We start from the raw sequence: 25,038 nt of genomic DNA on the forward strand, positions 1-25,038 counted from the left end.
CCTCTCCCCATCTGATTTCCCTCCATCTACTATCTCACTTATGCACTGGAGTCTTTATGGCCTAAGCACCTAGGTACTTATCCCTCCCTGTCACCACCCCTCAGCACTTTTGTACAGACTTTTAAATTCTGTGCTTCCCTTACCTGTAATTTACTTAAATGTCTGTCTCCTCTATCAGAATATTAGCTTCCTGAGGGTAGGGATCATGTCTACTAATTCTGTTGCCTCTCCCAAACCCTAGTATAGTCATCGCACAGAGTAAGCAGTGTGGCTTAACAGTGCTTGGCACATAGTAAGCACTTAACAAATACTATTATTATTATTATTATTATTATTATTATTATTATTATTATTATTATTATTATTATTATTAAGCACCCAATAATTCAAATTAAAATTTGGGATTTTTTAATATGAAACCACTTCATTGTGAGTTTTTCCCTTTAGCAGGACTTAATCTCATGAATTGACCTTGTCATTGATTTATATATATGTGTATATATATATATATATTTATCTGGTTTGGATTTTCCTAAGGAAAGCAGTTGCCATTTCAGGGATTATTTTGCATGGTATGTATGAAGGAACAGTGGAGGCAGTGGCTCTTACTAAAAAAAATAAAGCTGAGGACATCCCAGTTTTAATAATAATAATTAGAGTACTTGTTAAGTGTTTACTGCATACCAGGCACCATTTTCAGCACCTGGGTAGATACAAGCTAATCAGGTTGGACCCTTTAAATTTTAAAGCCATATATTTACATTGAAAATCTGGAGTCTGTCTTGTGTCCCCTCTCAGGCAGAGATTTCGAGTATAGGACTCAAGTTAAGAAAACTTCGGGAGAAAAATCTTAGGGGTGATAATTGACTTTATTTTTGAAATTCAGGGTAAAATCTGGATTACATTTTTAAAAAGTTTAAACTGAAGAAAGCGCTTTAGGAAAAGCAGTGTGAGAAGCAGCATGGCATAGTGGGAAAAGCCCGGGCCTAGGAGTCAGAGGATCTGGGTTCGAATCCCGGTTTACAACTTCTCTGTCCCTCAGTTGTCTCATCTGTAAAATTGAGGTTAAATTCTACTCCTACTTTGAGTTGTGAGCCCTATGTGGGCTAGGGACTGTGTTCAACCTGATTAGCTTGTATCTACCCCAGTGCTCAGTATAGTGCCTGGCACACAGTAAGTGCTTAACAAATACCATAAAAAAAAGCTGCAGTAGGATGCATTTATTTAATAAATAGAGTAATCAATACGTACCAACATATATACACTTGCCCAAAGTCACCCAGCTGACAGACAACAAAACATATTAACAAAATAAAATAGACTAAATATGTCCAAATAAAATAAATGAATAAATAGATAAATAAATACATATCAACATATATACACTTGCCCAATGTCACCCAGCTGACAGACAACAAAACGTATTAACAAAATAAAATAGACTAAATATGTCCAAATAAAATAAATGAGTAAATAGATAAATAAATACGTATCAACATATATACACTTGCCCAACGTCACCCAGCTGGCAGACAACAAAACATATTAACAAAATAAGATAGACTATGTCCAAATAAAATAGAGTAATAAATACGTACAAACATATATATATATATATATATATATATATATATATATATATATATATATATATACTTGCCCAAAGTCACCCAGCTGACAAACAAAACATATTAACAAAATAAAATAGACTAAATATGCCCAAATAAAATAATCAATACATACCAACGTATATACACTTGCCCAAAGTCACCCAGCTGACAAACAAACCATATTAACAAAATAAAATAGACTACGTCCAAATAAAATAGAGTAATAAATACGTACAAACATATTTATACATCCCCCTTCTAGACTGTGAGCCCACTGTTGGGTAGGGACCGTCTCTATATGTTCCCAACTTGTACTTCCCAAGCGCTTAGTACAGTGCTCTGCACACAGTAAGCGCTCAATAAATACGATTGAATGAATTTATTTAGGACGGTATTAAACGGATTCCTCCATATCACCACTCGGTGACACTGTTGTTCAGTTCAAATACAGGTGCCGGCAAATCGCTTGTCCTTCTGGAAATACGGCTTTCACTGAATTGTGAAAATCCTGAAAATCCCGCCTGTCCCGTGTACAGCCATCCAGCGGATCCCATTCCCAGAAGTACAATTTCCATAAGCCAACTCTTGGCTGTAGGAACCACTGCTGAAACGTATGGTATTTGCTGCCTTTCTGCAGCCCTCCTTCAGTCAGTCACTCAGTGGTATTTATTGAACATTTAACACTGTACTAAGCACAAGATCTCCATCCTCAAGGAGTTTGCATCCTAGCAGGGGAGGCAGGCATTAAAATAAGTAGGGAGAAGCAACTGTCTTTAAGGATATGTACATAATGGGGCAGGGAGGGAGGATCAATCAATCAATTGTATTTATTGAGCGCTTACTGTGTGCAGAGCACTGTACTAAGCGCTGGGAAGTACAAGTTGGCAACATATAGAGACAGTCCCTACCCAACAGTGGGCTCACAGTCTAAAAGGGAGGATGAGTACCAAGAGCTTAGGTAGGGAAAGAGTTGGTGGCAGTAGAAATGTGAAGCAGGAGGGAGGGAGCAAGCAAGAGGTTGCATCTTAGAAGCAGCATAATCTAGTGGCAAGAACACGGGCTTGGGTGTCAGAGGTCGTGGGTTCTAATCCCAGCTCCGCCACTTGTCTGCTGTGTGACCTTGGGCAAGTCACTTCACTTCTCTGTGCCTCAGTTACCTCATCTGTAAAATGGGGACTGAGACTGTGAGCCCCATGTGGGACAACCTGATGACCTTGTATGTACCCCAATGCTTAGAACAGTGCTTAACACATAGTAAGTGCTTAATAAATGCCATAATAATCATTATTATTAATTATTATTATTATCTGGTTGGACTCCTTTCTCCCCAAGGCTCCAAGTGGATGGTTGGAGGGTGATTTTTCCCCAGTCACGCTTATGCTCCCAAAATTAGTGACAAATGGATTCTTCAGTAGCGGTGGCTTTTGCGAACAAAATAGTTGTAACTACAGATGGGTTGGGGCAGTGGGTGATGTTACCCCAAACCACCATGACTCTGATGACTGCCAGGCCAAACACATCAATATCACTCACCATTGGTCCCGGAAAGTTTGACATGCAAAAAGACAAAATGTGAATCCTTGGAATTTGGGGTACAGCATGGTATAAAGAGTCAAGCAGGGGTTGGATTTTGGGTTAACTGATGGAGACAAAATAAGACTACCTGGCTTGGATGTCTAAAACTATTCCTACAGGATTTGCCCATTGAGAATTTCCTAAACCTCCTGGGTAGGAGTAGCCTAGGCCTGGAAATCTTGTTGTTATTGTTGTTGGTTTTTGAGGTTTTTCTGAGGGGACTGGGAGGGGTTGTTTTTGTTTTTTTTAATCTACTTTGTGGAGTAAGTCCATTATATCTCAGAAAATATTTATTTCATGCCATCAAAGTGCACAGAGCCTCCTAAGCCCTGGATTTTAAGGAGCAGAATTCTGACACTAGTAGCCCACTGGATGCACCCCAACTGCGCAATAAAGACACCTTGCAGCCCTAAGTGGTCCAAGACCTTTCAGGGTCACCAGTAGCTAGAACCGGCTCTACAGGTGCCAACTTCACTTGTTTCACCTTGCCCAGACCTTCCAGGTCCCTGATGGCAAAAATCCAGGAGAGGTCATTTCGCTTTCGTTTCCTTTTTTTTCAAGAAGTCCTCTCGGGTTTCCCCTCCTGGGGATCAGCAACCTCCCATTTCAGCTAGAAAACAAAGCTTTTACTGTAAGTGGTATTTTTATTTTCTCCAGCATTGCACAAGGTAAGACCTCCCCTCCTCCTTGCGTTCATTCCTGTGGAGGGACTCAAGTTCTGAGAAGTACAAGGGAGAGGAAATTTAAGGTTCATTTCCCCACTGCAAATAGCTTTAGGTTCAGGGGGCTACTGATTCACATATTTAAGCAAAGGAGTCTCTGGAGAACTGGAAAATGACCTTCCCAGCATCCCCAGGTTAGCTCCTACCACTTCTTGCACTTATGATTGGCCCCAGTCATGCCACAAAAAAGATCCTGGAAAGAAGAGACCTTAGGCCTGCTGCCTATTTTTTCTCTAGTCACAGACTTGATTTTTACTCCTGGCAAGTGCTACTTGTACAGATAGATTGGTCTGAGTCCTAAGCAGCATTCCAGTTTTATTCAAAGACAAAATGCCCTTAGGCCCGCTGACCATTCTAATGAAGGCCACACTCCGGCATTCTCACACTGTACCCAAACTGCTTAGGTTTTGCAAGAAATAGGACTGTAACTAGAGTAGCCATTCATCCTTCCTCTTTTAGGCCAGACAGTTCAGATTTCAGCTGTTTTGTTTTCAGTTTGGTACTGTCTGGGGTTGGAGGTTTGGCAAAGGGTTGGCCTGTATTCTTGAGTGCCAACAGGAGTCACCTTGACTGTTGACCTCCTGTTCCTGTCCTTCCTCCTGCCTGGAACTCTCTCCCCCTTCCTATCCAGCAGCCACTACTTTCCTCATCTTCAAAGCCTATTAAAACCACATCTCCGGGAAGCCTTCTTTAACTAATCTCTCATCTTCCCACTCTATTTCCCTTGCTATTGCATCACCTTCGTATTTGGGTGCAGTAAGTGCACAGTAAATACGATTAAGTCCTCATCCCTTAAGCACTTAGATATTCACTCCTTTCAAGTTTCCCACTACACTTGTGCACATTTATCCTTAAATTAGTTAACTTCCCCTTACCTGTAATTTATTTTAGTGTCTGGCTACCCAGCAGGATTGAGGGCAGGGATCATGTCTACAAACACTACTGTACTCTCCTAAGCCCTTAGTACGGTACTCTGCATAGAGTAAGCTCTCAGTAAATACTATTGATAGATTGATAGGGGCAGGGAACTTGTCTGCTAATTCTGTTGTATTGTACTCTCCCAAGAGCTTAGTACAGTGCTCCGTACATAGTAAGTGCTCATTAAATACCATTGATTGATTGGCAGGTATGGAGAATGCAGGCTGCAGTTTAGCAGAAGATGAGAACAAAAAGCAGATAGGCTGGAGAATTTTGAAGACTCCAGCCTCTTGCAATTTGATCAGGAGGAGCAGAGTAGCCCAGCTAGATCATATGATCTCCTACCCAACGTAATCTGCGTCTCACTCTACTTCCTTCCTGTTATTATGGAATTGTTCTTTGATTGCTTGTATGTTGTGTCCTCCCCTATTGGACTATAAGCTCCTCGAGGACAGGGATTGTGTCTGTTCTTCAAAGTACCCAGTACAGTGCCCTTTCTGTGGCTGATGGTGTAGAGAGTTGCCAGCTGGCCACCATGTCTTTGAAAGCAGTCTATTGTGTTATGACCAGAAGGCATAGTGGGCCACATCTCTGTTTCCTGAGAAAGTTCCTTACCCATCTTGCAAATACACTGAATAGCTATTTCGGTGTTCTTCTGATCCCTACTGAAGACATTAAACATTAACCCAAAAGCCCTCAGTTTTTGCTTAGAATGCCTTCTATTGCTTCTTAAGGATTCTAGAAAAGGCCCCAGAATCTGAAGGCCACAGTAGAGTTTTTCCCTCTTAGGAGCAATCGACTTACATTTTGTGGTAATGGGGTTTGTTGAATACAGAGAAGGAAAAAATAATTCTTTGAGCAAAACCACTCTGAGCCCCAAAGACAGATTGATAAAATCTGAATAGTAAAATCCCTCTAACCAGAAAAGAAACCCTATAACCATGGAATAATCCTGCTTATTTCTTTTCCCATAACTTTTCATTTTCCTTTGTGGTCCCATGAAAAACCCTGATGAGAACTGCAAGGAGATGCCCTTTTCTCTCTTGCCAATGGGAGTTGATGTTACATTCATACTGTCTCACTGATTCAGTAGTCAGAGAGAGGTGATAAGGTTTTGAGCTTTGAAGGGTCAGCCCCATAAAGCCGCCTTAACATGTAATAATGTGTGGTATTTGTTAAGCACTTACTCTGTATCAAGCACTGTTCTAAGCTCTGGGGTTGATACAATAGCAGCAAGTAGGATACAGTCCCTGTCCCACATGGGGCTCACAGTTGTGGGCAGGAGTCGTGTCTAGCAACACTATTGTACATTCCCAAGTGCTTTGTAAAGCAAACAACATCCTGCTCTACAAAACGGATGCCAAAGTCCAGAAAGAAAATGAGTAACTGAATTCAGATCTTCTTGCTGCAGGAAACTTTAAGTCCACGTTAATGTGTAATTGAGAAATGGCCTGTGGCTCATTCAAACTCCAGTCTGGCTCCCAAGTTACAATTCAAATGTTTTGAGATGGTCATTCTTCAGCTTCTACTGAGCCTCACTATGTAGAGACTAGAGCACTGGCTTAGAGGGAGAGGTGACAGAGGGAGAAAAAGGCCCTGGTCCTGCCGTGAAGGAGCTTCCAGTCTCTGCTAAGGATGTGGGTAAAAAGTCCCATGTTTCAGCAGAAGAGGGTTGTGGGTGCGCTGATCGATCTCTCCACAGTCTAGAGTGTACTTGAGGGGTGGCAAAAGGGCTGCAGGGGTCTGAGCTTTTTTCCTAAGTGAATTTATGAGCAGTTTGTACAGGCACTCAGCTCTTTCCCCACTACTTATCCTCATTCCTCCCCCCTTTTTCTCCTTTTAGGCCAACTTACTGTGCCTCAGTCTTGTCCCTCGGGCCAACCTCTTGCTCACATCATCCTTTCTGCCTGGAACTCCCTCCTTCACAGCGGGAGGATCATTGCTCTTGTCATTTTCAAGGCCCTTCTGAAATTACATCTCCTTCAGGAAGCCTTCCCTGATGTGCCCCTCATCTCCCCACCCTATTTCCCCTTTCTGCCACATCAGAGTTCCATATCATCTAAGCACTCAGATACTCAAATTCTTCATGGTTGCCCTTATTTATGTACCTGTCAATACTACTGTCACTTCCCCTTACCTGAAATTTATTTTAGTGCCTGTCTCCCCTGCTGGATTGTAAGCTCCTTGAGGGCAGGGATCATGTCTCCTAACTCTATTATGCCCTCCCAAGGGTTTAGTGCAGTGCTCTGCAAAGTGTAAGTATTTCAGTGAATACTAGGGGCAGGGGAGGAGAGGAGGAAGCGGGGAGAGACTCCAAAGAAATAGCTAACATTAGTGAATTTAAAAGATGCTGTGTCCGTCCCCTACCCCTAGACTGGAAAGGAAGCTGAACTAGCCAAAGATAAAAGTGTGGGTTGGTAAATACTATGGATTTATTTACATACCTGGTTTGCCCTAAATCCTATTTCTTGGGACTTTTTGTGGCCTGCCCTTGAGCCCATTCATTCATTCACTCAATCATATTTATTGAGTGCCTACTGTGCAGAGCACTGTACTAAGCGCTTGGGGAAGTACAATACAACAATAAACACATTCCCTACCCCAATGATCTTACAGTCTAGAGGTGGGGAAGGCAGACATTAGTATAAATAAATAAATTACAGATATGTACATAAGTGCTGTGGGTTGGGAGGCGGAAAGAACAAAGGGAACAAGTCAGAGTGACGTAGAAGGGAGTGGGAGAAGCGGAAAGGGGGTCTTAGCCAGGGGAAGCCTTTTGGAGGAGATGTGCCTTCAATAAGGCTTTGAAGGGCGGGGAGAGTAATTGTCAGATTACTCAACAAACAAGTGGCACAGCTGGGATAGGACCCAGATCCTCTGACTCCCGGGCCTGCGTTCTTTCCATTAGGCAACACTGCTTCTTTCCTCCTCTTCTGTCCAATCCAGGGCAATTGATGACCTCCCTACCTCCCATTTTGCTTCTGCAGGGGACTCAATTAGAACTCACAAGAGGCAAATGCTATGCTGTTTTTCCGCATTCCGCATCTTGAAGACGAGACTGGCAAAGCTAATCTTTCTTCTTTCTCTGAGGCTTAGTAAATATGTTGTTCTGTGTGGATGTGGGACAGCTTTTGGAAACCGAGTCGATTTTACCACCCACTCTGCATCTGATGTGAGTCTTTAAATTATATATTCTCTGACTTCATCCCTACTCTGCAGCTCCTTAAGTGCACTGAAATCTACCCACCCTATTGTTTGGCACATGAATCATGCCCAGTCTTTTTCAGAATCTGGTGTTACTTTTCTCACCCTATGTTATAGTCTATCTCAGAGAACCAGAGTCTGCAATAGGCAGAAGAACAATTAGAGGAGAGGAATTTTTATTTTGGAAATCCTTCCCTCTAGTCCAGTGAGTCTAGAATTCTTCCATCCCACAATACTCCATGCTCCCCATAATCCTTCAAACCTGCCCCCATCAAAATATTTTGTTTTTCAGGGAGAGGCCTCGGAAGTTGGAATACACTGGGGCAATTATTGTTGTATCGTACTCTCCCAAGCTCTTAGTACGGTGCTCTGCACACAGTAAGTGCCCAATAAATAAGATTGAATGAATGAATGAGGCTTCCTCAAGGCTGTGGTATTGAGGGAAAGGGGATGGCCAAATGCAGGGAAGGAGCCTGTTGTCTCCCTCTTTCCCTTCAGTGCTCTCTTGATCATACTCCCTCCTGTCAGTTTTCTCTCTGCCAGCGATAGTTGCCAGAGGGAGGCTCAGGAATCGGCTACAGGGATGGCCCAGATCTCCTCCTGCTCACGGACCATCAAAGAGGGAATCCATCCGATCCGGGATTTGTCCCGACTTGTTCACTGGAAGGGGTATCCCTTCTCTAAGGGTTTTTTCTCTTGAAGCCAAGGGAAAGACCTAGGATAGCCACTGAATTGAGGAATCATATTCCCAAGAGCATTGGAAAAAGTCACTGAGCTAGTACAATAATGCAAACTTTCTATACCAGGGATTCATATGGGTGTCCCCCCCACCCCCCACCAGGGCTGGGCAGGCAGAAAGAAAGCTTCATCTCTGTTCTGACAGAGCAGATTCCATCAGGGTGTCCCCTCTCTCTTGAAGTGTAATGGAGAAATAAAGCTGAACTCTATTTGGGAACCATAAAAACATTTTGAATTAGAACCAGATGGGAAAGAGATACCTCCAGGACCAGAAGCATTATGTGGGGCACCAGGCATGCCTGGCTTAGCCCCTTTGGCTTTGCATTAAAACTGGCAAGGGGGATGGATTTGGTCAGATTTGTAAAGGTGGAGAATGAGGGAGGATGAATGAATATGCTCAGGCCTACGTGCATATGTGGCTGGTGTGTGTATTAGTACAGATATTCAGTGACCTAGTAGATGGAGCACAGGTCTGGGAGCCAGAGGACCTGGGTTCTAATTCCAAGTCTGCCACTTGTTTGCTGAGAGACCTAGGGTAAATCACTTAACTTCTCTGTGCCTCAGTTACCTCATCTGAGCCCCACGAGGGACATGGAGTATGTCCAACCTGATTAGTTTGAATCAACCCCAGCATTTTGTACAGTGCCTGCCACATAGTAATTGCTTAGCAAATAACATTAAAAAAAATGTATGCTCATGAGTGAATGGAAACTGGAGACCACAAAATTATGGTTTCTAGTTTTGGAAATTCTCTCTCTCGTTCTGAGTTACTTAATTTTTTTCCTCCTTGAGAGTTCCTACTGAATAATAAGGCAATCCCATCTCCAGGGTGTTAGTTTGTACCCCAAATGGCAAGGCCTCTTAGATGTAAAGACTGTCAATTATTCAGACTTTAAAGCAGCCATGCAAATAAATCCAGGTCCATTGCCTCACAGATTTGAAAGAAATTTGGCTGGGACTAAAAGACACCAGAAAGAAATGAGAATTTTCATTTAATTGGAAACTGTTCTCAGAGTGTGCTCTGTTGTTCTGTAGAATGCTGAAGCCCATGACTGCCAAAAACCTCAGCACGGTGACTGAGAAGTGTTGAGATGAGCTTATTTTAGTGCCTGTTTCCCTTGCTAGATGCTAAGCACTTTAAAGGCAGGGATCATGTCTGTTAACTGTGTTGTACTCTCCCAAGTGCTTAATACAGTGATCTGCACACAGTAAGCATTTAATAGATATTATATTGTCAGGGAAACTCAGGGGTAGGCTAAAGGAACATTTTCATGCCTACTAACTCTGTTATGCCCAGCACAGAGTAAGAGTCAATAAATACTATTGATTGATTGCTATATCTTAGTAGGGGTCCTGGGATTTTACAAGAGTGACAATTCTTTATTGTGTAAAAAGAAAATGAATGATCATGGAAGAAGGACAGAATGTGCACTTAGAGACTTATCCAGTTTATGGATTATCCAAGCCTTTAATTTATCTTTCTCCCTTTCCCCTGACTCTTTAGACCATCTCATTGCTTACCAACAGGAGAGGAAGAATCTGGGACTCAAACCATGTTGCCTCTTGTCAGTAGTTCTTCTGAATGATTTGTGGAGGAGGAGGACCATGGAGAGGAGGAGGAGGATGTTAGAGCTACTGGTTAAAACGAGGTTTGAAGATTCTTCTGGATTGTCATTTAGCTCATTCATTCAGTTGTATTTATTGAGCACTTACTGTGTGCAGAGCACTGTACTAAGCACTTGGAAAGTACAATTCAGCAACAAAGTTAGTTTTCCATGCTTCCCTGCCCCTCTGAGCACGGGTAATTGGGATTTAGTTATGCTTTTTGCAGATCGGAAAGAAACACCAGGCGTCTTTTATGGCTTTCTTGCTCAAACTGTGGCGTGATCAACTGGGATCTGAAGCTGGGCTTTCAGGCCTGTTCCTCGCAGATGGGAGCAGGAGGCCGGTGGGGTCCTCAGACTGATGAGAGAAGGTGGTTTGGAATGAGTGTGTCATGTGTGGGCACTGGCAGTTGGTGCCTGAAAGTGGCTAGAATGGCCACACGCAGACCTCTTCCTCCAAAAGGGATCCTAGCCAAAGGCTGATCTGGCATTTTTTCTGAGTAAACACCCCATTCCTGAGAGAGATGTGGCTAAGCCTCTTTTCCCTGTGCATCAGCGGTTTAGCTGCTGCCTCCTGAAACTGAACTCCCCTCAGCGTTATTTATAGCCTCCTGCCAGCCTTTTCTTATGAGCTGCCCCGTCCTCTCTTCACATGCTTCTGTCCTCGCAAAGGGCCTAGCTGACCCACCTTTGGTTCTTTTATCTGCCTGCTGGTCTGTTTTCTGAGCCTCAGGGCTGGGCAGAGGCAAGCCGGACCCCCAGGAGAGAGGTGGGTCTGCACATCTTTCAAATACAGTGCCAGCCAAGCTTGGCTCAATGTTTCTTTCATTGGCAAGTCCCAGGGCTGACAGAGGACTTAAGCAAGGAAAGTCTGGAGGGGCAACTGCCCTGGGTTCCAGCCCTGGCCAGGGGCACTCAGCACCCATCTTTGTGTTGTCCCCCAGGTTCTCTGATCCATGTGATTCTGTGGCTTTTTTTGCTTTGTGAATGGTGCCTTTTGGGTTCCTCTAGTTGCCTTGCGTGTTTTGAGTTCCACTCTCGTCCTGAGCAATACATCTGACCCCACTTATCAGAGTTGGGCATCTCCCCAGGGGAACTGGGAATCAGAATCATTCTGTGGTGGCAGGGGAGGGGTCTCAAGAGAGATTGGGGAGACTACCCCACTCCAAGCCCTCTTACAAGAGTGGGCATCTGAAGTTAATTCAAATGACCCAGCCTCTGCCGCTGGAAACATATATGGAACCAGTTATTCCCATTCACCTTCAGCTGGAGGGGTGGGGTGTGTTGCTTCCCAGGCCTAGTCTCTGCTCTAAGAGATGTCCAGGATGGTTTCTTGGGGAGATGTTGTAGCCTTGGCAAGGTTAACAACCATGGGGGTTGGAGATTAATGAAGGTTAACACCATCTATTAAGAAGGAGTGATGGGAGTTAGGGTTGGGAGGAAATCCAAGCTCTCCTTGTCCCATCACAGCAGATAACTAGGGTAGCGGAAAGGACCTCTCAGAGACTTAATTGCTCATCTGCATGTAGAAAAAAAATTGAGATAAATAGCATATTTGTCTATATCGGGGCCAAGGAAAAGATTTTTAAAGAATTCTCCTGCAGGCAAGTCAGCACAAAACCAGAGAAAGGAGCTAGGAATGAGAACTCTGTGTCCCAGGCTGAAAGCTTCTAGACAACACTGCTGTTTGTTCAGGGCTTGGCCCTATAACCCAGCCTCCAAAAGAACCAGAAACAGCCAATGTTCAAAGTAAAATTTTGATTTTATTTCGCTTGGGGGGCAAGTCGATGACTCAAACACAAGCCATTCTTTATCAGCTTGTTCTTCTAAGGAATTCATTTGATCCCCAGTTAAAAAAAAGTGCACTAGATCCTTATCAAAGCCCGAAGCCCGCTGCAGGCATCATGAGGCTGGCCGGCTCCTCTCACACAGCACCCCTGTTTCCGGACTCCACATCAGAACTCATTCCTAATGTTGAAATGGGGCTGGTCCTCAGGTTTGAAGTTCTGGTTGGGGCTGCCGTCCTCATTGAGGATTCTCCGGGATGTGTAGCCAACGATGGGGTACTTAGCCTTGTACACGTTAGTGAAGACGTCATCCAGGGATTTCAGCTCCTCTGTCGTAAGTCCCGTCTAGACACCAGAGAGATGAAAAAGTAAAGTGGGGGGAGAGGATGTTTCCTTCACAACATCCTGCCTCCTCTCTCTCATCCCTTCCCACAAACAGGGCTGGATTCAGATTTTAAGCGGGTGAGGCAATCGTCTCAGGGCGAATCATCATGGGGCGGCGGAGAGGTTAATTATTTGAAACCACTAGCTTGCATGCTTCTCCACTGGATTGTAAGCACCCTAGGGCAGGGATCATGTCTACCACCTGTATTGTACTGTATGTTCTCAAGTGCTTAGTACAGTGCTCTGTACCCAGTAAGCACTCAAATTCCATGGATTGATTGATTAATGATTGAAAGTACACAGCCCACATCAGTGTGAACAAGGACTGGGAGGGAAATGCAATGGCTCTGAAGCAAAGGGAGCGGTGGCAGGGGTCTCCCAGAGAAACATTCAAAGTGTCTGCTCCTCAATTCCTAGATCTGTTGTGGGAAGTTTCCCTCCCCTTACCCGCCCAGTTAACATTCCCATTGTTCCCACACTGTCCCAGTCTCTGACCCTCTCCTTTCCCTTAAACCTGTTTCCATAATTTCAGGGTATGAAACTGTTCCCTAGTCTTGGAGTTCTTGGCCGACAGAACTCCTAGGCACCTTGTATTCTTCCTCAAGTGCTTAGTACAATGCTCTGCAGAGTAAGTGCTCAATAAATACCACTGACTGAAATGGACAGGCAGAGGGAAATTTGGCAATATTCCATGTTCATCTGGCCAGTGACAGGTCTTTATGGCCACCTCAAAGTAAGAAGCTGCACCGAGAGAGAAAAAGGAAAGAAAAGTGGGATGGAGGGCAAAGGGATGGAACTGGCCAGACCTGGAGAAAAGCCACAGGCACTGGGGTGATCAGGTGAGAGTCAGGACCTGCCTAGTGAGTAGGAGAGAAGCTGCAGCTACCTGGAGTAGCAAAAAAACTAGGGAAAAACCAGAGGAAAGATGCACAACCAAAAAATGGGGAAATGAGGTCAAAACTAAAGGGCAGTTTTGAGAGACTAGGTGCTTAACAAGTACCATCATTATTATTATCATTATTATTATTATTATGTCTCGTCCTTTCTAGAGGGCAGATGCAATGTCTGTTTTTTAGCAGTGCTGAGAGTAGCTTTGGATTTTTACTGGGATGTGATGATGTCTCACACCATTTTCTGGAAGAACACAGTCCCACAGTCCTAGAAGTTTTCTCCAGGGGGACAACTTAAATCCCTACCCCACCCACCCCTCTCCATAGCCTTTGTGTTCCCCTCCCAGGTCAGTGAGAAGTCAGCAGAGGGAAACTCAGTGCTGAAAATACAGAATCAGACCAAAGTGAGTCCGGGCCCAATTCATTCCTGTACATTGTGCTGTCATTTATTGCCGTACCGGTACTGAGTGCTGAACCATGCTGGCATTCATCACTGTTGTTTAATGGCCTAGTAGACCACAGTGCTAAAAGTTGGTGGGTTCTCATTCATTCATTCAATCGTATTCAGTGAGGCACTGCACAGGCCCGGCCTGATTCTCCACTACAGCCTTGTCTCTGAAGCTCAGAATGTACTATAGTGCTGGGCACATAAGCAGGACTGCTTTGGGGAGGTCTAGGCCGAGGACAGTCAGTTCATAGTCTGCCTGTCACAGGTTTAGGACCCCCTCTTGACTGTAAGCTCAATGTGGGCAAGGAATGTGTCTGTTTATTGCTATATCGTACTCTCCCTAGCACTTAGTACAATGCTCTGCACACAGTAAGCATTCATTAAATACAACTGAATGTATGTATGAAAGTAGCCCGTAGTGGACTCCTCGGGCCCACGACTGCTCCCTGTCACCCCCTGGAAGTCTGGTTGCACCCCTCCGCCTGAACGCCCCCCCTCCCTTCCTAGCAATATCAGGGCTATTTTTTGCCGTGGAATAGAAACCATGAAAGAGGCTAGAAGAGAATAGGGTAGGTGTCCAGCTAAACCAGGTTATAATCCAGTCTACCCCTGAGCAACTCGCAGTAAGTGATGACAACGATGATGACAAAAATGGTGACTACTGTTGGTGACCCCAGATCCCTAAGACATGGGAACCACTAGGTTCAGAGGCTGCCTCCCTGCCCCCTCAACTCCCCCATCTCCGCTTTCCCTGGCAACATTTGCACCGCCCCAACACCACCGCCTTTTACCTTCTGTGCAACTGCGGCTGGGTTAAAAATGGGCCAGACACTACCCGGAGAGAAGAGAAACACTCTCAGGTTGGGGTGTGGGCTCACTTGTTGGGGGCGGTGAGAGGGGCCGGCCTACTGGGCTTTCACTGCCCCAGGCTCCCCAGAATCTTTAATTGGCTCCATGGTTCCCAGCACCAGCCCAAGTTCTACACTTCATTAGGCCTGTGAGAAAAGTTCCATATGATTAATTTCCTCCTTATGAAGATAGAGAGATCTGCCGGGGGCTTGTTTCTTAATCAATTAGTTATCTAGGTTCAAACTGTTTCTTGTAGCAAAGATTCACCTAGAAAAGCAGGTTGGTTTCAGCTCATTAGGGTTCTTTCACATTACGGGGGGGAAAACATTCTTCTTTCGCCAGTTGAGGCTGGAATTGAGACCCAAGGAAGACCTTCCTGGCAATGGCTAGTAGATACTGGAATTGGTGTCTGGGAGGGACGTTGCACTGTCTTCTCTGGATGTCATTTGAGTACATGAGATTCTCATCTGTCTGGGATGATTTTAATTGTAACTCTGCCTGGAGCAAGGGGCAGATGAAAATCAGAACTCCGGCTAAACTAGCTTGCTTTTGTTTTTCATTTTGCTCCTCCTAACCATGGAAAAATATTAAATAGGGACAAAAACACCAGGAAATTTCATGCAGCTGATGATGCTGGGAGCTCTTTCAACAAGAGCTGAACTCCAGTATTAATCTCCCATTTCTACAGATGGAGAAATTGAGACCCAAAAAGCCAGAGAGTGAAAAGTGAGCCATTCGCCCAAGGAGAATGTAATCTAGAACCATCAATACTAAGAATGCCACAGTCAGGAAAGCAGGGCTTGGACCATGTGCCCAAGGCCTAAATGAAAATCAGGCAGCAGGATTAAAAGGAATGGAATTCTCTGCTTCTCCTTTCAATGTTTTCAGGTTAGATATTTCATTGGATTTTCACGTTCAGCAGTTAGCACAAAGCAAAAGCTCAATCAATATTGTTGATGTTAATATCTGTATTAGTGGGGAAAGACTTGAATGCAGTTACTGTGGGTGGATTTTTGGTTTTCCCTTCTGGTCGTGCCCTGGGGGAGGGAAGGAGAGCAAAAGCAGCTGTGTTTGGGAAGGAGGTATGGGGAAAAATATTGGGAGATGTGGGAGAAACAAATGCAAATATTGTGGGCCAAAGAGTAGTCACAAGAATCATATTTACTTAGTGCCCATTGAGTGTAATGTGCTGTACTAAGCATTTGGGAAAATGCGAGACACACTTCCTGCCCACAGGGAGCTTTGGTAATTTAAGACTGTTTAAAACAACCAGTAAAGCGGGCTTACCGTGTCATGAGTGAGGTCCGCAGGATCCAGGGACATCTTGGCCACCCCTCGAGTGGAATCCTTCCCAGTCAGGGCGTTGTACGGGGCGCCTCGCCCATAGAACTCTGTCCCGAGAGGAACGGAACCACGTGAGAGGTGAAGGGCTCAGAGCAGACCTCGGGCTTAAAGGAATTTTGGAAAGAGAACCCCTGGCCTTGGGAGAGGGAAAATTAAAAATCCACAGTGTTGTTTCAGGAAGGTCACCAGACCTCACAGTCTCAGCAGACCAGGTCTACTTTTAAGCAGCTTCTCCTCAGTATCCTCTGGGGATCCACAGCTGGGCATTACTGCATTGGCAAGAGTAATCCTTGACTGACTGCAGAGTTAGAGCGAGTGGCCACAAAGATGGTGAGACCCCCGAGATTCTATAGAGACCCTGGGAAACAGAATTCTGGGTAGATACCACCCCAAGGTCTACTACTACTACTACTACTAATAATAATGATGGCATTTGTTAAGCGCTTACTATGCGCAGAGCACTGTTCTAAGTGCTGGGGGGGGATACAAGGTGATCAAGTTGTCCCACGTGGGGCTCACAGTCTTAATCCCCATTTTACAGATGAGGGAACTGAGGCTCAGAGAAGTTAAGTGACTTGCCCAAGGTCACACAGCAGACGTGGCGGAGCTGGGATCCGAACCCATGACCTCTGACTCCAAAGCCCGTGCTCTTTCCAATGAGCCACGCTACTAGTATTCCATTCCTTTGGAAAGTACTTGATACAACTGCACATTTACTTTATGGGTATCTGTAGGTGTCCCACAGAGAGATGTCAGTGAGACCAGAGCCAGCACCTGGTGTTTGTAAGTGTATTTGAAGGGGTGGAGTGTGAGAGAGAGTGAGTGTGTCTGTATGTGTGTGTGCATGTATGCCACTATGGGAAGAAGAGGATAAAGTAGAGTGTAAGATGCTGGGAAGTATAAAAGGCTGTAGTGCCCACCCCCATTTTCAACACTATTACCTACAACTGGAGTGATAAATTTGGGGGTGAGAGGAGGATGATTTAGGACTTCAGACCAGGTTTCCTTTATTGGAAAGGTTCTTGTGTTTAAGTTTTGTTTGGCTGTGAAAAGGAAATGGCAAGGTGTGAGGCAGAAATGCAGTCCTGCCACGGACACCCAAATACCTCTCTTGTCTGTCTCTCTGCTCGGTCTCCCTTTCTTGTCATTTTCTTCCTTTCCCTTCTCTTCCCCAGTGCCTGCTGGGACAGTTGGTTCTGCTCCCTGCTTTGAGCTCAAAGAAAAAACAGTAACTTTATGGTGGAATAAATAATCCTTCAAAACAATATCTATTTGGCCCCTGGGTCTCCTGCCCAATGCCAAAATCACACCAACCAGCTTTTCAGAAGGAAACAGAGGGGACAAGCAGTGGCAGATTTCAGAGTTTGTTGGCCTCAGGACCCATGGTGGCTGTGGGGCTCACCTTAGGGGATGGAGACATTGGCGCAATGGAACGGGGCAGTCTGATGGAGTCACTAGTACAGGCCCTGGGATGGTGCTTGGCTTGATGGACTGAGTAATTGGAGGGGGCAAGAAGGAAGTAGCCTCACCTTTGCCCTAAGCCCTGCCCACCCAGAAATGGCGAAATCCCTAGAATTGACAACTCACCCTTTCCAGATGTAACATCAAACACTACACCTTTCACTGCCAGATAAATAGGCTGATCTTCCTGGAAGGAGAGAGAGAGAGAACAGTTAGAACATAAGCCCTATGTTAGCGTGGGGCTGGTGCGGAGGCCGGGGTTGGGGGGAGATCTGACAGCTCCTCTCCTTCAAACTGCCCCCCTTCTCTTCTACAAGACCACCTTGTTACTGACTGAGGGATAACTTGAAAATGTGGAGACTCAAATGCAGATCTTGGGAAAGAAATTCTTAGATTTGAGGAGTTGTCTGGTCCAAAGCCAGAAATGGAGACCCGGGTTCTAGTCCCAGCTTTAACACTGACTTGCTGTGTGACTTTGGGCAAGTCACTTAGCCTTTTTTCTCCCTTGGTTTTGTGGTAACATGAGGCCGCATTCAGTTCCCTCAAACTGGACCGCTGGAGCTTGCTGCCAGTGAGAGAGACTCCCTCCCCGCCTCGCCAAACACACACCACCAGGACTCCCTTCAACCCCTCCTTTCCCAACTTGAACTGTGAGCAAGGAGTAGCAATCTATTGTCTCAACTTTTAGAACCTTGAGAAGGCTACAACTGTGACTGTTGGACTCTGAGCCACAAGGAGCCCGAAGCTCCACTCCTCTTGCCATAATGTTCTGTCCCTCTTGTTGCTTTGTCCTCAAGGAGTAGCAATCTACTGTCTCAACTTTTAGAACCTTGAGAAGGCTACAACTGTGACTGTTGGACTCTGCCCAACATAATGTTCTGTCCCTCTTGTTGCTTTGTCCGCAATGTTGAGGAAGGAAAACATCCTGCTAAATACTCTGATTCCCTTCTCAGGATCAAGCTGGCACCATGTCCTGATTATTTTTCCTTAATATTATTTCATGGCTCTGCCCAGTGCTCTTACTTTCTTGATTTAGACACAAGCTTTTAACCCCCTCCTGACCAGATTATCACTTTATCAGTACCTCCTGTCTGCCCTATATTCAGTACCTCAGATCCTCTCCTGAGAAACTGCCGGCTTGGGTTCTTGGCGTCTTCTAAAGCAGAACCCTTAGCCCCTCCAGTACAACAGAAAAGCTTCTTTGCTGTCAGTGAGTTGGCTCCTTCATTACCGGTTGCTCTCTGTCTTGTAACAACCACCTTGGGCTCTCCATTGCACCCAGGCTAACTTCATACGTGAATTTCCTGTCTGTGACTTGCTCACCCATTTCCCCTGCACGAATGGTTTCCCCCACTTTAGTTTGTCAAACCACTTCCCTTCCCTCCTTCAAGGCCCCTCTAAAAACTCATTTCCTGCTTATACAGCCCATCCCATCAGGCTGCCGTGTTCACACCATCCACTGCAGCTATTTCGCCACTTAAATGTTTTCAGAAATGTCTGAGATTCAGTGTTACTTATACTCGTGTTCTTAACTCTTGGGGCCTTATTAGACTGTAAGCAATTTAGGGGCAAAGGACCTCAGATTTTCCTCCTTTTGTAAATTCCCTCAGCAGTACTTTCCACAAAAATAGGCACTCGATAATTGCTGTTGGTGATTCTGAAACATTAAATACCAGAAACTGAAATATATAAACTTAAAAGGCACAAGAACCCATGACAGAAGCATGAATTTAATTTGCAGAGATTTGGCTAAGGAATTGCTGGAGAAGTTAACCTTTGTGCTCCCCACCCGCAGAGTCCCAGCAGCTATCCTGTGCTTTATTTCTGAGGACACAGCAGTGCTGAGGAGGAAAGCATGAAGGAAGAGAAATGCAGAGGAGGGAAGTGAAAGACAGCTACTGAAAAAGGGAGAAATAAAATGGGGGTTGATGAAGGAAGCTGGAGACTTCTCAAAATTGAAGGTGCAGCACAGAGGAAAAACAGTACAGCAAAAACAAGAAAGAGAGGAGAGATCTTACTGAAAAAGGAAACATAACATGGAAACATGCCCATGGACACAGTCACCCATCTGCACACAGACTCAACCCAAGGACACATGCATATTTGCAGAGACAAAGACACAGATAAAAAAAACCCAGCAGCAGACACACAAACACTAAAAGATAGAGACTGGAGGAAAACAGAAGGACAGAGAAATGCAGAAACAGACACAGATGGAGGCATACTCTGAGAGAGGCAGAAAAACAGCACAGAAAGGCTCATAAAAATATAGGCATAACACCTGCTCTCAAACCCAAGAAAAGGATGAGTATTTCTACTAGATTTTAAATAACAATATCAAACAATCCAAATTTAGGCCCATGGGCCTGGTAATCAGAGGACCTGGGTTCTAATCACAGGTCTGCCATCTGCTTGCTATGTCCCGTTGGGTAAGTCACTTAACTTTTCTGGACCTCAGTTTTCTCACCTGAAAAATGGGGATTCAATATCTGTGTTCTCTCCCCCCACTTAGATTGTGAGCCCCCGTGGGACAGGGACTGTCAGCCCTGATTTATGTTGTATCTACCCCAGAACTTAGTGCAGTGGCTGGTGCATAGTAAGTGTGGAACAAATGCCATTATTACCATTATTATCTAATTCAAATTCCCTTTTTTCTGCATTTTGAATTAATGAGGCTTTACTATGCTCATTAAAATGAGGCTTCTGAATTTATGTAGCTCTTATTTTTCCAGAGATTTAACCCTGTCCTTTTCTATCATGGATAACTATATCATGTGAAGTTGAATATAGACGTATATGAATCCTTGTGAAATGTTAAGCATTTTGTGCACTGAACTAAATTCTGAGGCAAGAAGGCACACTGGGGTAATTCAGACACAATCCATCCCATGGGGGCTCTCAATTGGAGAGAGAGGGAAGTGGAGGTAAACCTATAGGGAAAGAAAACAAGGAATCAACAAAATTAAGGACAGCAGCAGTAACAACGAAAGCCACCGTCTGTTACTACGGAAAGGCAGTGTTTAAGTTTTTCATCTCCCCTCCAGAAGGAGGGAGGGAAGAAAGGAGGCAGCATGAGACTGTTGGGACGTGTGAGATAGAGATGTGAATGGGACAGGGGGAGAAATAGTCATGGGAACCCCATGGAGCATGTTCATGGATAAAGGAGGAGGTTCCCCCCCACCGCCAGCACACATGCATGGTGGGTCATTCATGAGTAACCCCGCCTCTCTGGAAATGAGATCAGGCCTGGCTGGTTTTCGGGGCTGGGCCTCACACAACTGAGATTTGGCTTGAATCGATTCTTGGCTGTTGCGAGTTCTGCATGGACCAGGTCCAGCCCAGAGATCCCAGCCAGCTGTCACAAAGTTGAAACAGACCAAATCAAATGGCTCCCCGGCACCCTTGCTGCAGCCTTCTCGTAGAGGGGTTTTTTTCCCCTTTTTTTGGAGCCACAGAGACCAAAGAATGAAGCTGTCTGCTGTGTGACCTTGGGCAAGTCGCTTCACTTCTCTGTGCCTCATTTACCTCATCTGTAAATTAGGGATTCACATGACACAGGACTGTGTCCAACCCGATTTGCTTGTATCCAGCCCAGTGCTTAGTACAGTTCTTGGTACATACTAAGCACTAAACAAGTACCACAATTATTACTATTATTACTGGATCAGCTTTACTTACCCATGAGGGCCAGGGGCTTTGTCTGATCTGATCACATAGTCTGATCATCTCCTCCAAGATATCTTTCCCGATTTCCCCCTCCCTCCGTCCCTCCCTCCCCACAACCGCCAAGCTAGCTCTCTTCCTCCCTTCAAGGCCCTACTGAGAGCTCACCTCCTCCAGGAGGCCTTCCCAGACTGAGCCCCCTCCTTCCTCTCCCCCTCGTCCCCCTCTCCATCCCCCCCCACCTTACCTCCTTCCCTTCCCCACAGCACCTGTATATATGTATATATGTTTGTACATATTTATTACTTTATTTTACTTGTACATATTTATTCTAGTTAATATGTTTTGTTTTGTTCTCTGTCTTCCCCTTCTAGACTGTGAGCCCACTGTTGGGTGGGGACCGTCTCTATGTGTTGCCAACTTGTACTTCCCAAGCGCTTAGTACAGTGCTCTGCACACAGTAAGCGCTCAATAAATACGATTGAATGAATGAATGATTAAGCCCACCTTTTCCCCAGCTCGCTCTCCCTTCTGCATCATCTCATCTAAACACTTCAATCTGTGACCCCTGGACATTTGATTTTCACCCCAAGCCCAAACGCTCAGCTGTTATGTACATATCTTTAAATTATATAGTATAAATTACCTATTTATCCATATTAAGTCTATCTCCCACTCTAGACTGTAAGCTCCATCTGGGCAGAGAATGTCTGCTAATTCTGTTGTACTCTCCCTAGTGCTTAGCACAGTGCTCTGTACATAGTAAGGGCTGAATAAATAAGACTGATTGATGGATCGCATTGTATTTACCTCAGACAGTACTTGGTACGTATTAAGGACTTAACATATAACGTTATTGTTGTTGTTATGTGGCCTAGTGGAAGAAATATGGACCTGAGTTTTAACCCCAGCTCTGTTTCTTGTCTGGGGCAAAGTCGCTTAACTTCTCTGTGCCTCAGTTTCCTCATCTGGAAAATGGTGACGCAATACCTGTTCTCCCTCCTACTTAGGGCTGTGTCTGACCTGAATTTCTCGTATCTGCCCCGGTGCTTAATGCTACGCTTGGCACATAATAAGCACTCAACAGATGATAATGATGGCATTTATTCAGTGCTTACTATGTGCAAAGCACTGTTCTAAGCGCTGGGGAGGTTACAAGGTGATCAGGTTGTCCCATTCTTAATCTCCATTTTACAGATGAGGGAACTGAGGCCCAGAGAAGTGCCCAAAGTCACCCAGCTGGCAATTGGCGGAGCCGGGATTTGAACCCATGACCTCTGGCTCCAAAGCCCGGGCTCTTTCCGCTGAGCCACGCTGTTTCTATTGTTATTATTTTCCGCTTCCACCAAAGTGCTACTTTCCCCATCCAGACCTATTTTGCTGCTGGAAGTAGAACTCCCGAGTCGGGGGGGGGGGAAGGGAATAAAGTCGGGGGGAGGGGGGACACACAAGGGGTCTAGCCACGGCCATTAGAGAAGCAGCGTGGCTCAGTGGAAAGAGCACGGACTTTGGCCACGTCATTTCACTTCCTTGGGCCTCAGTTACCTCATCTGTAAAGCGGGGAGGAAGACTTGAGCCCCACGTGGGACAACCTGATCACCTGGTGTCTCCCCCAGCGCTTAGAACAGTCAGGGCTGAGAAGCAGCGTGGCTCAGCGGAAAGAGCCCGGGCTTTGGAGTCAGAGGTCATGGGTTCAAATCCCTACTCCGCCAATTGTCCGCTGTGTGACTTTGGGCAAGTCACTTCCCTTCTCTGGGCCTCAGTGACCTCATCTGGAAAATGGGGATGAAGACTGTGAGCCCCCTGTGGGACAACCTGATCACCTTGTATACCCCCGGTGCTTAGAACAGTGCCTTGCACATAGTAAGCGCTTAATAAATGCCATTATTCTCCCTTCAAGGAAGGGGATTCTCCATTTTCTCCCTTCAAGGCCCTTCCTCCCTTGAAGGCCCTACTGAGAGCTCACCTCCTCCAGGAGGCCTTCCCAGACTGAGCCCCTTCCTTCCTCTCCCCCTCATTCCCCTCTCCATCCCCCCATCTTACCTCCTTCCCTTCCCCACAGCACCTGTATATATGTACATATGTTTGTACATATTTGTTACTCTATTTATTTTACTTGTACATATCTATTCTATTTATTTTATTTTGTTAGTATGTTTGGTTTTGTTCTCTGTCTCCCCCTTCTAGACTGTGAGCCCGCTGTTGGGTAGGGACCGTCTCTAGATGTTGCCAACTTGGACTTCCCAAGCGCTTAGTCCAGTGCTCTGCACACAGTAAGCGCTCAATAAATACGATTGACGATGATGATGATGATGATGATTATGATTATCCTGGGGCCTGGGAGCCGCTTGGGGCCCGGCAGGGGCACCCTGTTGTGCGCGGCCTCCAAGCCCCGCGTCCGGGCGGGGAGGGCAAGGGGGGTCGCGGCTCGGCCCCCCGGTCCGGTCATCATCAATCGTATTTATTGAGCGCTTACTGTGTGCACAGCACTGTACTAAGCGCTTGGGAAGTCCAAGTTGGCAACATATAGAGACGGTCCCTACCCAACAGTGGGCTCCCAGTCTAAAAGGGGGAGACAGAGAACAAAACCAAACATTCTAACAAAATAAAATAAATAGAACGGATCAATCAATCAATCAATCGTATTTATCGAGCAATTACTGTATGCTGAGCACTGTACTAAGCGCTTGGGAAGTACAAGATGGCAACATATAGAGACAGTCCCTACCCGACAGTGGGCTCACAGTCTAAAAGGGGGAGACAGAGAACACCATCATCATCATCATCAATCGGATTTATTGAGCGCTTACTATGTGCAGAGCACTGTACTAAGCGCTTGGGAAGTCCAAATTGGCAACATCTAGAGACGGTCCCTACCCAACAGCGGGCTCACAGTCTAAAAGGGGGAGACAGAGAACAGAACCAAACATACTAACAAAATAAAATAAATAGAATAGACAGGTACAAGTAAAATAAATAGAGTAATAAATATGTACAAACATATATGCAGGTGCTGCGGGGAAGGGGAGGAGGTAAGATGGGGGGGATGGAGAGGAAGGAAGGGGCTCAGTGTGGGAAGGCCTCCTGGAGGAGGGGAGCTCTCAGCAGGGCCTTGAAGGAAGACAGCTAGCTTGGTGGATGGGCGGAGGGAGGGCATGAACAAAAGCAAACGTACTACTGTACTAAGCGCCTGCCCACCGCCCCCGGTACCTCCTCTCCGTTGTAGCGGGCGAGGTCCTCCTCGGTGAAGAGCCGCACCGGAGGCCCCCTGTCCGGCCGGCGCAGCGCGGGCTCCTCCCCGCCGCCGGGGCCCGGGGACCGGCCCAGGACCAGAGACACAATCAGGATTGGGAACGGCACAGCCCCTTGCCAACCGGGGCCTGCCATGGTCGGGAGCCGGGAGCCGGGAGCCGCCCACCGGCCTGGGAGGAGAAGACCGGAGGAACGGGAAGTTTAGCATTCCACCCGCCGGGGAAAACCACTGTTAGGCCCTCACTCCAATAGGGCCTCGGATACCCGGCCTCCCCACGGGCCAAATCTGCCTGCCGTGACCACCGTGCGATTCACTAATCAATCGTATTTATTGAGCGCTCACTGAGTGCGGAGCGCTGGACTAAGCGCTCGGGAAGGGCAAGTCACTTCTCTGAGCCTCAGTTACCTCATCGGTAAAATGGGGATTGAGGCTGTGAGCCCCGTGTGGGACAACTTGAGCACCTTGTATCGGCGCTTAGAACAGTGCTGTGCACATAGTGAGCGCTTAATAAGCGCCATCATTATTATTATTACAAGCTGGAAACATACAGAGACCGTCCCCACCCCACAGTGGGCTCGCAGTCTAGAA

General features: G+C 45.8%; 2 protein-coding genes across 2 annotated transcripts in view; one reads left to right on the forward strand and one right to left on the reverse strand.

Annotated features, from left to right (window-relative positions):
• The window catches only part of PACC1 (proton activated chloride channel 1), a 60,960-nt gene that overhangs the window by 10,098 nt on the left and 25,824 nt on the right, over positions 1-25,038 (forward strand). The window lies entirely within an intron of this gene.
• On the reverse strand, positions 12,115-24,642 carry NENF (neudesin neurotrophic factor). Its single transcript, XM_038760974.1, has 4 exons — positions 24,408-24,642; positions 17,661-17,721; positions 16,017-16,120; positions 12,115-12,503 (listed from the first exon to the last, which is right to left on the reverse strand). The coding sequence occupies exons 1-4, from the start codon at positions 24,582-24,584 to the stop codon at positions 12,327-12,329; spliced, it is 519 nt and encodes a 172-aa protein (XP_038616902.1). The 5' UTR covers positions 24,585-24,642; the 3' UTR covers positions 12,115-12,326.

This window comes from Tachyglossus aculeatus, chromosome 19, assembly GCF_015852505.1.
Source record: "Tachyglossus aculeatus isolate mTacAcu1 chromosome 19, mTacAcu1.pri, whole genome shotgun sequence".
NCBI lineage: Eukaryota > Metazoa > Chordata > Mammalia > Monotremata > Tachyglossidae > Tachyglossus > Tachyglossus aculeatus.